Source organism: Peromyscus californicus, unplaced genomic scaffold (genome assembly GCF_007827085.1).
Source record: "Peromyscus californicus insignis strain IS unplaced genomic scaffold, ASM782708v3 Scaffold_6__1_contigs__length_162567912, whole genome shotgun sequence".
NCBI classification, from domain to species: domain Eukaryota; kingdom Metazoa; phylum Chordata; class Mammalia; order Rodentia; family Cricetidae; genus Peromyscus; species Peromyscus californicus.
In genome coordinates, this window is record NW_026294584.1 from 140,863,885 (window position 1) to 140,877,518 (window position 13,634).

The 13,634-nt window shown below is 45.4% G+C and overlaps 1 protein-coding gene across 1 annotated transcript in view; it reads right to left on the bottom strand.

The window, feature by feature from the left end:
- Dyrk4 (dual specificity tyrosine phosphorylation regulated kinase 4) overlaps positions 1-13,634 on the bottom strand; it is a 38,536-nt gene that overhangs the window by 14,815 nt on the left and 10,087 nt on the right. The window contains exons 2-8 of the mRNA XM_052721996.1: positions 12,258-12,338; positions 11,436-11,549; positions 10,030-10,168; positions 7,891-8,054; positions 5,073-5,209; positions 4,634-4,774; positions 2,944-3,082 (exon numbers count right to left, since the gene is read on the bottom strand). Of these exons, the coding sequence (XP_052577956.1) occupies positions 2,944-3,082; positions 4,634-4,774; positions 5,073-5,209; positions 7,891-8,054; positions 10,030-10,168; positions 11,436-11,549; positions 12,258-12,338 (915 nt within the window). The remainder of the gene's footprint in view (positions 1-2,943; positions 3,083-4,633; positions 4,775-5,072; positions 5,210-7,890; positions 8,055-10,029; positions 10,169-11,435; positions 11,550-12,257; positions 12,339-13,634) is intronic.

Here is a 13,634-nt window from a genome sequence, read left to right on the forward strand (position 1 = left end):
CACTGACTTGTGGTCAGCATCTGATCTGGACCAGTATTCACTGCTTTGCATTCCTTCATTTGTGTGTTTTGTCTCTTCCCTCACTGGCTGTGCAAACACTTCTGACAGTTACCAGTTTATTTACATGTTCTTTGGTACCTGGTTGTTTACCTGGCTTACATAAGGTCTCACAAATGCCATTGGCTGAATATATGCAATGTTTGTAAGAAATGTTATTGTTGACACTCTGCTGTGATAGTATAGAACCAATGAATGGATAGGTAAATAGATAACAGATAGATAGATAGATAGATAGATAGATAGATAGATAGATAGATAGATGGATAGAATGATTTGATGGGGCTGTATGGCTCTCACACTGAGTTTTGGGGGCCAGGTTTTAAGTCAAGTTATGGATCAAGGCAGAGATCTGGCCTCTTGAGTTTTTTTTTTTTTTTTTTATTTAACTGAGGATTGAACCTAGGGCCTTGCACTTGCTAGGCAAGCGCTCTACCACTGAGCTAAATCTCCATCCCTTTGTCTCAATGTGAAACTGTGCTGGCTAGGCCTGGAAGAAAGCCGTCCCGTGTCTCAAGGGTCTCCCTGTCAGAGGATTGCTTACTAAGCTAAGGACACATAGGACATAGCAGAGCAAATCTGAAGCCTTTGGCACCTCAGAAGAATGTCTGTTAACCCAGGGAAGATAGGCGGGGCAGCAGAAGCCTTAAAGGAGCAAGAACTTCTTGTGTGTCTCCAGCTCAATGGAGAGGCTCCTTCACAAGATGGGGGCTAGCCCTAGGCTGCGCCTTGGATCTTATATATACCCACCAGCCTGGGTGCTGCAAGCTTAGTTGCTGGCCTGAAGCACTGTGGGGAGATGGTGGGAACATCAGGAGGTGGGGTCTAGTGGGAGGAAGTTAGCTCCCTGGGGCCTGGCAGTGAAGGCGATACTGAGAGGCAGCCCTTCCCCCACTTTCTTTCTTCCTGGCCACTGCGAAAGGAATAGCTTCACTCTGGGTCCTGATGTTCTGCTTTGCCACAGTTCCAAAAGTGATGCTCCAGCCAACCAAGGATCGAAGCCATCAGCCAAAACAGACTTGACCCACTCCTTAGAAGCTGATTCCATTGGCATTTTGTCACAGCAATGGAAGACGGACAGACACACCCTCCCCTCTCCGTTCCCACTGGGAGAAAGTTCTCTTAGAAGGGGGAACACTATGGGCGCTCAGAACTCATGCCCTGTAAACACTAAAGACACCAGAACGAGCACCTACTTTTTAATACACATTCACAAAACACCCTCCTGGTTCGTGTTTCATTTTCCAAAGGGACACATTTACTGAGTACACTCGACTCATGTCTCAAAGAAATCTGTTACCTGATAATTGGGCTGGTGAAAATCTTGCAAATTTCCTTGGTGGAATCCAGTCCCCTAAATCTAAAGATCATAGGTATTATTGGACCCTTTGGAGCTGGAAAGCCGATGATTTGGAATGGGGTGTGGTGAATAAATCATTATATTTCCATCTTTATGAGGCTCCAACCAGCTATGACAGCATCTACCTTGGAAATCTTTAATCACAAAAATTTAGCCCCAGGACTGACAGTTTTCAAAAATAAATTAACCACGTTTAGGAATGAAGAGAAGAGAGTAGGAACAAGTTAAGAATAGTTGCCCCTAAGCCGAGCGGTGGTGACGCACACCTTTAATCCCAGCACTTAGGAAGCAGAGGCAGGAGGATCTCTGTGAGTTCGAGGCCACCCTGGTCTACAGAGCTAGTTTCAGGACAGCTAGTGCTGTTACACAGAGAAATCCTGCCTCGAAAAACCAGAAAGAGAGAGAGAGAGAGAGAGAGAGAGAGAGAGAGAGAGAGAGAGAGAGAACAGTTGCCTCTCTGTGAGTCAGGCTGGCTCATGAACCAGTTCTGTCTAGCTTGTCCCAAGCCACTGTTCTGAATTGACAGCCATTACCCATGTCACAATCATCTGTTGCCCTCTGTTTCTGGTACCAGGTTCCGTGTTAGGTCCTGAGAATATAACGGGGAGAAGAAGTGGTCCCTGCTCTCAGGAAGAGCTTGTAGTCCAGTGGGCAGCACGGATCTAAGGATGCCTAGCCAGGCACAGTGGTGCACGCCAGCACGCCCAGCGCTTGAGGAAGATACAAGCAAGAGGATCAATGGTTCAAGGTCAGCCTCAGCTAGATGTGGTGCCCGAGAACAGCCTGAGTTATATGAAACCCTGGCTCAAAAGAAAAAAACAAAAACCAACCCCTTCCCAAAGAAGCAATTACTAAATAAAGTGACCAGTACAGCTATAGAGCTATGTACACAATGCCAGTGAGGATGAGAACTGAATGGAGACCATCTGCCTACATGTGTGCCATGCCCATGTGTCCACCAGTTTTGAATATGCAAAGTATGATATCAGTAGGGATGTACCTACCTTTACATGTCCTGATGGGCATGAGTTTCTCCAATAAGATTTTACTGGCTTTGTTTGTGGAGGCATGTTATAGAGTAATCTCCAGTTCCCTCATTCATTATACAGTAATACATATTATGGAAAGGGAGTCTAAGGCAGGGTGTCAAGTATCTCAGGCTGGTCTTGAACTCGCTAATAAACTGAGGATGATCTTGAACTCCTGATCTCCCACCACACCTAACTGACAAGAACACTCTTAAAGACTGCAGTAACTGGTAATCAAAAGTACCAAAAGAGTACTCCTGGGACTACTTGTAGTACACCTTGTTGCTCAAGACATCAAACATGCCCCCACTTCTGTAGGAAAGCCCTAAGGAGTTCCTGTTCCTAGATTCCTCAATATATCACCCCCCTGCTTTCTCTCCCCAGTATTTATGCCGTAGTCCTCACTGCATCCCCACCTGTAAATGAACACCGCCTAGCTTCCACCCTGGAACCAGTGATGGCAGCCAGCCCCACCTGCTGGACAGAGTTCGTACTCACCGGCTTGAGATCACAGTGGATGATTTTCTCCACATAAAGCATTTGTAGGCACTTCAAAACAGAAAGGGTGAAGCGCCGAACTATGGACAGGCTGAAGCCTTGAAAACTATTGTTCTTCATCAACTCATACAAGTTGATTCTGAGAAAGAGAGGGGGAAAGTGATGTAGATGGCTGTCAAAACACCCTGCTCAGCTTGGACACACATGTTTATACCCTGTGTTACACGGTTCTCTCTAATATCAAACAGATCATAAACCAGGAGGCAAGGCTGCACAGCCAGAGTTCCTCCAGCTCTTGGATAAGACCCAGGGAGCCCTCGACAAAGCAGCCACACTTGCCTCAGCCGATAGGACTCTCCAAGTACTTCAGCATCGTGACACGTGTGGGGAATGAGAATGGGCCAACGGAAGCTCCCATAAACCAAAGTATGGCTACTCGGCCCCTTAACTGTGTAAAAGCTGGCTCTTCCCATACAATTCTCAGTTTTCCACGGTAGTGGAAGTCTGCAACATTCCATAAACCCTTGCTGTATTGTGTGAAATCTGCTGACTTGCTAGTCTCGGAAATGCATGCTAAGCACTTTAAAAGAAGCACACATTTGTGAGTTTGTGGCTTTTTTCTTCTGTGCAGACATCAAGATGAGGACAGGAAGGAAAGGGCACGTGTATCAACACTGGGCCACTTCCTTCCCCTCTTTTATTTCCGACAGTATCTGTGGCAGTATGTAGAAAGCCGTTCAGTCTGGGAGGTACAATACAGACAGGAGAGCTGGTTCTAGACACTCCAACCTTTGACCCTGAGCAACTCCCCAACGTAGCTGGGTTTCTCATAGCTCTTAAATACAATGACATCCTACCTGGGTATTGTGTTAAATGGCTAAGAGGGATACTTTATCCTATTTGACCACAGGGGAGATAATTCACTTGTGCATACTGGAGAGTAGATTACATTTTGCAGTCACCAGAGAAGAGTAACAGAATGTCCACTCTCTCGTTGAAGTGGAGCAGGTTCCATGACAGTGTCATGGAAGCATTAAGCTACTAAATTAATGACCCAGGCACATCTGGCTACTGAGAGCTCCCTTTCATCATTCTCCTTTGAGAAATGCATTCCTGCTTTGACTTGAAATGCATCAGTGTTCACTGAGAGAAAGATAATCAAATAAGCATGCCCCCTTCCCACAAGCACGTCTTTTCAGATCCATACTCAGTCATTTGCTGCCAACCAGCATAACTCAGGGTCCTGTTTTCTTATTTTAAAAATTCTGTTCTTGCCTTTACTCTAGTTCAAAGTCATTTGCCCACTCTAAGTAGGCAGTTGCCTGTGGTTCTGTGTTCTAATATCTGCACCACAGGATTGGGAAGCCAGGACAGAAGGACATGAAAGCAAAGTGATGTCCTTTTCAGCACGTTTCAGTTTCGATCTTGAGAGCAAGGGCTGTGATATGTCACTACTGCAATACTGAGCATCCCGGAAGCCCAGCATAAGTATGGATACAAGCAGGTGAAAGCCTTAACTGAGGCATAGGGTGAGATGTCAGTTTTCCATCCCAACCTCCTCTCTATCTGAGTGGCTATTAGGTCCACTCTAGACATTCAGTACCACTTCCAGAATCTAGTATTCTGGCCCCAGTTTCTCTTCTGTCAGTTATGCAACCATTTGTAATGGAACAAAGAAAAAGCATCTGACCCCAGGAGTTCAAAGGTGATACAGAGGTGATTCCGGAAGTAGAAGAAGTCCTTCATGTGGACCACATTGTGGCTGTTGTCTTTGTCCTTCCTTCGGAGGGCTTCCAGGATCTTCAGCTCCACCAGAGCCTGATGATGAAATCTGGGTAATTGGGAGTGGTCAGGATGGTGGGCAATGAGAATGGAAAACAAGCATCATGTCACAATGTTGCAGACAGTCCTCAGTCCCGCCCAACGACCCCAGGAATGTCTAAGATGTCAGAATGCACCCCAAACTCCATTTTTGCTTCTTGTTGCCCCTTTGTGGTACCAGATAGGTAGAGAGAGAAAAAAGAAAAGCCAAAGAGAGAGATGAGGAGAGCAATGGAGAAGGGAATTGGCTCTTGGAAGCAGCCAGAGTCACACGATCCAGTGTCTACATGTCACCCGTCAAGCCATACCTCTTTTTATTCCTGATAATTTTCAAGGCCACCAACTCATTGTTTTTGTGATCCAAGCATTTGACCACCTGTCCGAAGGACCCTTTCCCAATCATGTCCAGAACCTCATATCGGTAGGCAATGTGGTCATGCAGGACCTGCGGAAGTCAGGCCAGCAGTGAGGGACAGAACCATGGACTCTCGGATTCACCTCACTCCAGGGCCCCTGGATCCCACCACCCAGATACTGGCTCACTACTGGGGAGGAAATGGTTCCGTCCTCCTGTTCTCAACTTATCTCCTCATAAATGATTAGGTTGTTTGGACCCCAGACCACACATATGGTACCGGGAAGTGTCCCACAAGGCTTAATTCATGTCTGATAGTGTCTAATAGAGCATGGGATGCTCTTTGGGGGAACTGGTGTTTCTGTAGGATTAGGGCCTGTGGTAGAAAAAGATTAGCTCCACCCTGACCCTTGCTTTGCCCTCAGTCCGTAAGAGAAAGCTAAGTGCCTGCCTTGCCATTTCTTGGCCAGACATCTCCTCCTCCATTTGTCTAGATCTAACTGCCTGAGAAAGCAGTAAGGAACTTGGGCCTTTCTTGGCTAAAAATAAAAACATCTTCGAAGAGAGAATTATCATCCAGTTCTTGGTCAGAAAGCAGGAAGCAGGCATTCAGTCAAAGCCACACGAAGTTATTGGTGGAAGACTCGGGCAGAATGGCTTCAGACATCCCCCTTGTTCACCCTGAGCTACAGTGTTCTGATTTATAAAGTCAGGCACGGGATTCGGAATGCGATGGTGTCTGAGGCCCTCTAGCTGTGTCAGTCTCGGGTTAATAGTGTCAAACTCATGAGTCTGGGAGAACAAAGGATGAGTGTTTGTGCAGATTTCGTGATATGCTTGTGAACATGTATGTAGTGGTTCTGTTCATGCAGAAGGAATCAACACCGTGAGTTTAAGCGTGTACAATTTCATCAACATGGAAAAGGGCTCATCTGGTAAAGGCTCATGATGAAACGGGACAGAATCTGCAGACATGCTCATGTAAAAGTGCAGATGTGTATTCCTGGCATTCTTTTCATCTTCATGGCACTGATTTGGTTGTATCATGCTTGCTTCCATATCCACTTTGACATTAACTATAGTTAACTGAATAACCACAGTACACTCATGTGTGATAGATTACTCTCTATTTGCAGAGTCAAGAAGATGCCCAAGCTTGTGATAGGGGAGCAATAAATGGCTATATAGGTAACAGATGTTGGCAGAGTAAATGTAAGATTGTAGAGGGGAGCTTATTTGGGTATTTGTTTGTGTGCATATGTTCGTGTGTGGAATGGAATAAAGATGGGGATAGGAGCTTATAGAGAACACACATTCACAAACACACCTGCCCCACCCTACCCCGACCACAACATTAAAAAGAAAGCTCTCTACAATTTTACTGAGGTCCAGTGCATTCCCTTAAGGTCCAGGCTAATACCCTCATAGGGAGATGGAAAGATCCAGGAAGAAATGGGTGAAAATGTCAGGGAAAAACTTATATTGATGATTTGTAACCAATGATTCATTAATCTCCTGAAACTTTGTGTATGCACAGATTGCTTTGAGAGGGGGTGGGAGAGGGAAGAGGGACCATAGTTTTTTCTTTTTCTTTCCTCCTCCTCCTCCTCCTCTTCCTCCTCCTCCTCCTCCTCCTCCTCCTCCTCCTCCTCCTTCTTCTTCCTTTCAAGATAGGTTTTCTTTGTGTAGCTTTGGAGCCCGTCCTGGAACTCGCTCTGTAGACAAAGCTGGCCTCAAACTCACAGAGATCCACCTGCCTCTACCTCACAAGTGCTGGGATTAAAGGTGTGCACCACCACCACCCGGCTGTGAGGGCCTATAGCTTTTATCAGATTTCCAAAGGATCCTTGACTTAAAATTGTTGAGAACCTGGTGTAGTGTGTGTAGTAGAAATGACATGCCTGCTTCTCTAAGTGTGGTCTGGCTGGTACCTTGGGTATCACCTAAATGCTTTTTATAAACGTGAAATCCCTTATCCATCACATCTTGCCAGATAAGAATCTGTTCTTTAACAAGATCTCTAGTTGATCTGTGTGTTCAGTAGCTTGAGAATCAGGGCTTACATGCCATTAAGAAAACCTACTGCTTCTAAGACACCATCAAAGACGGTCATCTAAAACCAAGTTACAATGAGATGTCCAAAGAGGAGACTCTGGACAACCGCAGTCTGGTGGGTGAAGCATCACCTTCACAATTACCAAAAGCGGGGATCACTTCAGGCTAGGAGAAGGCATTGCCCCAGGACCCCAGAGGAGCAATAAGAGAGGTGGGAGAGGAGCTGTTGCAATCAAAATTTGAAAAGAAAAGGGAATTAAGTCCTGTGCATCAGGGACCACAATAACAAAAGCCTTTTCCTTCCTGGTGGGAAAATGACTCTCACTATAAAATAGAAAAAGAGTCCACAAGTGGGGTTTGTATGGAAGAGAATGGAAAAGGAAACGCAAAGGTGATGTCTCTTACTCCTTTCTTAATGGGTCCAGGGTTACTCAGAGGAACCCGTGGTAGTTCACCCAGCATACACATCTGTTGCCCCAGCATTCATAGAGAACATTGGTATTCTGACAACAGAGAGTTTTGTAGGATAAAATCACTTATTTTCCTGTTTTGTTTTTAGTATAGCATTTCATTTTAGGACCCACTAGAATCCTTTGGGAAACCGACCCCCTAGTACATCAGTACAAAGTACTGTAAAGTACCCGCCTCTGTTTTCCTCTAGATACAATATTCCCGCCCCCACCCCAAGTCCCAGAGAAGTTCTCCTAGCCCAGCACCTTCAGGTAGGAGCCGTGATCATCATCAAAACTTGTCTTGCTGAACTTCTCAGGCATCACCTTTAGCTTCTTGGCTTCAAGCCCCAGGTACCACAGCTCTGAGTAGCCCAGGATTTCACTTTGCTCATAAGGGGACAGCTGATTCTTAAAAAACTTTAGGGCCTCTGTGTGTGAAAAACATTGTCAGCTCAGTTGAGTCACATAGGGATCTGCCCTAGATACAGATTCTTTCCAGTTCAGGGCGCATTTTCCCAGCAAACTGGCTTCCTAAGGACCACACACAGGACCTCTCACCCCATGGAAATGTACCAGGGATAAATGTCAAGGAGAATTTAGCAACCCAAGACCATGGTGTGCCACAGCATGGGGAAACGCTTCAGGAGAAAATTCTGTGGCAACAACAGTCTTAAGGTGTCCACATGCCCAAGTTCATGTGGAATCATACTACACAAAGAGAGGATTTGAAAGTGATAATGGTTACTGGAGCCAGACTGGTAGTGTAAGTACAACTTTAATATAGTTTCTGTCCTGGCAAGTTTTTCCACTCAGATCTGTGCTGAGCAAGCCCAGGTAGCACCTCAATACACAGGGAAGAGTATCTGTACTAGATGATCAGATCACAGCAGGGGTGTGTGTGTGTGTGTGTGTGTGTGTGTGTGTGTGTGTGTGTGTGTGTGTGTGTGTATTAGGGTAGGGGTGGAATACTCTGGGTAATAGTCAACTTTAATAATTTTTCAAATTTTTATGTGTATTTTGCTTGCATATATGTCTGTGTACCACATGTGTGCCTGGTACCTGTAGAGGCCAGAAGAGAGCATCAGATCTCCTGGAACTGGAGTAAAAGATGGTTGAAAATTGCCATAGTGGTGGATGCTGGGAATCAAACCTGGGTCCTCTGGAAGAGCAGCCAGGTATCTTAACATCAGAGCAATCTCTCCAGCCCCAGTGATATCAACTTTAATATATGGGGTTTTCTCAGGACAAAGGGTTCGGGAGCGGCGCCCAGTTGTTTTGCTAACTGAGGAATGACAGAAGGAACTACTGGGGGGTAGACGATGAAGCACATGGTCTCTGTCTTCCTACGTGTGACCAGGCAATCACCTAGAGACTAAAAGAGGTTGTTCTCCACCCAGAGGCAGAACCAAGGCTTGAGACAGCAAGAAAGCAGCTATCACACCCTGTAAAGGCAGAGCTGGTTCGCAACAGAAGCCGTCTGCTTTGGGGTCGGTCATTCCTGGGATGGCTGAAGGAGGACAGCCGATTTCAGCTCAGCTCTATGGTGGAAGAGCAGCAGACTGGACAACGCTGGCACATGGAAGACACTCGGAAGACTTGGGTTCTCTTGCTTTGAGCCTTAGGAAGGAAGCCACGAGTCTCTGAAGCCAGGGAGGAGTCTGGCTTCTGATCTTTCAGGCTCCATCATGCCCAATGATAAAAGCTTTACCTGGTAGGCATCACAGGGCAGCTTCCCTTCTGACTCAAAGCACTTCACACACATGGTGGTCTCCTGCTAGAGCTACAGCCCAGGATCAGACTTCCCTGTCAGGCAACTGCTTATGTACCTCCATGTTGAACCCAGGAGTACTCTCTCCCTGCAGCCCACATGTGCTGCCATTTGGAGCCCTCTACCTGACCCTGACTGAGGTTTTCCTCAGGCTTCCCTGTGTAGATGGCCCTATCAGGAGGAAGAGGAAGTTTCAAAACACCTGACTGTGACAGTTCAGCGCTTGTCAGCCTTAATTCTAACTCACATGCCTCTCCCCCTTGAGTCCATACAGCAGCATACTGAGACAGTGCCCTCCCTCTCTCTCCACTGACACAGCCGACCTTGACCTTGTGCAGTTCTATGGTGAGCAATGGGCCACAGAGAGCTGGTACGTGCTCCCTCTTAGCCTCCTGCTTAGCCAGCCACAGTGAGAGGTCCCAGGATTAATCTTGTTCATTTTGGTTCTTTGCCTTAATTGATAACTCCAGTACGTGGAAGCTTGGATCACCGTAGCTCAGCTCAGTTTGTCTCAGCTCTCAACATTTTAGACATCTATAACCGTGCTCCCCCCACCACTCTATTCCCTCACCACTCTACTCCCCCACCACTCTGCTCCTCCACTGCTCTACCTTGCTCCTCCCTGAAAGGCATACCTGCTGCTGTAAGAGGGACCTTGTGTTTCTTTGGTAGTTCGGGATGTGGCTTGGTGTCTTGGGCTTTAGGGTTAAAGTTGAAAGGTATTTCTGAAGTCTTGACCTCAGAGGAGAGCGCTTGATTGTGAATATGATTTTCCTGTCCAGGGAAACAAGTTTGTAATAAAAGACTAGATTCTCTTAGAGGTCATAGGTCATCCATTTGACCCAATAGACCTACCTCCAGCCCAGATCATGTCCTACCACTCCCTGGAGAAAACAGTTATGAGTTAAGCGATTGTGGGTCTCTTGGCCCTTCTCCTAGAAAGAGTAGCCGACTCTCATGCGATTCCCTGGAAGAATCACTGTATTACATTACGCAGTTGACAACCCAGTGGCATGTCTCTGTAGAGAGAGACTCAACAATGTTTACTGCTGCTCTTGAGGAGGCCATGAGGTGGTTACTTTTCTTTGTTAACACCACTGGGTTTACAGTCACTATGGAAACACATCTCTTGATTTGTTTACGAGACATTTCCTGAACTGAAGAATGAAGACCCACCTTGAGTGTGGGAAGCACCAGTACCATTAAGGGAGAGTTGGGGGTTGCCCGAGACTGAATAGGAAGAGAAATCGAGCTGATCACCAGCATTCATCTCTGCTTCTTGCCCACAGACACAATGTGAGCAGCCGCCTTGAGCCCCTTCTGCCCATGGCCTTCCCTGCCATGAAGAACTTCATTGGCTTAGACTTTGAGCCAGAGGTAAGCCCCTCCCCGTCAAGTTGCCTCCTTTCAGGCATTTGGTCACAGCAGTGAGAAAAGTAACTAATATAGGCCGATTCCAAATAAGCTAAGTGACTTAGTGGGTTACAGGGCCTTCAGTGGAGTTGAGACTAGCCTCTGGTCAACTTGTTGCTGCTAGCTCACAGTATCTCATTGGGTCATCCCAGGAAATGTAGAGGAGAGGCTGGTGATGGGGCTCAGAGTGCATATTGCTCTGGCAAAGGACACAAGTCTCATTGCCAGCACATTGCCACATCAGGTGACTCACAACTGCCTGTGACCCCAGCTCCAGGGGCTCTGACATGCTCTTCTGGATTCCATGAGCACCTACGTTCATACGCACATACCCACAGACATTACACATAATTACATTTTTTTTTTAAAGTAGAGGACACTAGAAGACAATCTTTTGAATAACTCTGCCATTTATACAGCGGGGACTTCATTTTTCTTTTCCTTGATGAATGCTCATAATGCCACAGAGAGACCATTTTACAGGTAAAGGAAAGTCAAGGCACATTTGTTCAAGTTTTTACTCCTATCGAGTGAGAGGTCTAGAACCCAGACCTCCCCAGACCTGGTACTGCATTGAACTCAGGCCTCAAGCCTGCTTGCTTAAGGGCATGGCCATCGTCTTACTCACCTGATACAGCGTGGATGGCTTTGATTGGGCTTTGTTGCCAATGTGTGGGAAGTTAATTGTGTTCTTCCCCTTTGTGTCTACAAAAGGGAGTGCGGTGATGTTGGTGTTTGTACTCTACAAAAGGAGAAAGGGAATATGTCACAAACATCCCAGGAGAGGAAGCGTACTCTGGGTTATCTCTTCTATCCTGAACTCCACAAGAATGTGACAACTAACTCAGGTTCATAAGAAAAGGCAGATTCCAGAGAGCAGAGTAATCAATCAGTTGGGCTATGGGTTTGAATCCTCCCTCTACCACTTATGAACTGTAAGCCTCCAGTAGGTCATATTGATGTCTAAGCCTCATTTGTTACCATGGTGAAAAAATGGGACCTACCTCATAAGACTTTTATGGGGAAACAGATGTAGAGTGTTCCAAAGGTACTGGCCTTATTATCACCATTGCAATATCAGGGACCTAAAGGACCTATCTCCAACCAGGATTTATTTTCAGTTAAGAAACAGTAAGTTTCTTAATGTGTCTCTCAAAGTAAGTGTTTGTCTGACTTTCATACAATGCTCTGAAAATGCATCCAAATGTGGAGAAGTTCTTCCTACTATATGTGCAACACAAACCCTAATCCTCTCTACAGGTACATTATAATTTGGTCCCTATTATCCTGTGTTGATTGGTCTATGGATTGAATGGGAATTCACCTATCAACACACAGCCTTATTTAGAGTGTGGTCATTGTTAAACAAAATGGCCTGATAAACTCTATCCCAACTATCCACTTGCCTTCACCCTCTTCTAGAGAAATGGCACTGGCCATCACGTCCTACCTTATGTGAACACCGGGTCATTCTTAGCTTCTTGATCTTGGAGGATGGCTTCTGGACTTGAACCAAAGGCTTACTCTCAACCTGGGTCAGGCAGGAGAGAATTGAAATAGAGCTTGCCTGCTTTCATCCCAAGACACCTGTGCATTTTTTTCCATTATGATAAAGTGCCCTTGAAGCCAACTCTCCTAACTTGAAAGTTAGGAAAATTCAAGAGAAGCTAAAAGAAGTACTCAATGAATGCATGAGTGAATTGTTATTCAGTGAATGCATGAATGAATTGTTATTCAGTGAATGCATGTATGAATTGTTATTCAGTGAATGCATGTATGAATTGCTATCCAAACAAACGCTCTTTCCAGAAGTGTTAAGCATTGACTGACTAATTCCTATAATTGCCGCACTTAAAAAAAAAAAAAAGAATGGAAGCAATGTAAAGCCAAGTGGGGTGACACCTGCCTGTAGTTCCAGCAGTGGAATACCTGAGATGGGAGGATTGTGAGTTCTAGGACAGCCTGACTATAAAGCAAATTCTTATCTCATAAACAAAGTAGTCAGTATAACCTTTTCACCAACAAAACATTATCAGAATCCTTAGACATGGAAAGGAATAAAATCCAAGTTGTTCTTGCTCATTAGATGATAAAATGCTTATAACTCAGAACTGTCTTTACCATCAATATGTTGAAGGCACCTCAGTGGAACCTTCCAGAATCTAGGTGGCCAGCCTTAATGCCCATGATCTGATTAGAAGAGAATTCACATCTAGAATGAGGTGAAGAGAGAAAAATCAAATCCTCAAACAGTGTGTACCACGGTCGAGAAAGCCATCACGGAGGTAGACTGCCTCACTGTGTGCTGCACACAAATAAACAGAGGTCCAGTGGCTATGCTTTTCATTCCATGATCCACTTGGGAAGCTATTAGCACAACAGTGGACCTGAATTTTGTGCTTGTTATTATTAGGGATATGATTAAAATTTAAGTAAAAAATATAGTCGAGACAGACTACCTCTGTAGAATTTGGCAATTGGGTACAATACCTGAATTTATGACCCTCTAGCTAAGCCCTCCTCAGAGCTGTACAGATGGGGACTATTTCAATAGTCAGCTGTGATCTCCTAGACTTTGGAAGAGGACTGAAGGAAAGGGATATACAAGGAGAATAGCTATGGCTTCAGACCACCTTTGCTAATTTGCCAGAGTGTGCTAAATTCAGAATTTTCCTGTTCGTCAAATGGACCCTAGTGTCTGGGGAAATGCTGCAAATTAATTTTAAAACCCAAAGAATGTTATTAAGTGTGTTTATGGGGGTTTAAACTCATAAATGACCATCAGATCAACAAGCTAGTCTTGAGAATGCAATGGAGAGACTGGCAG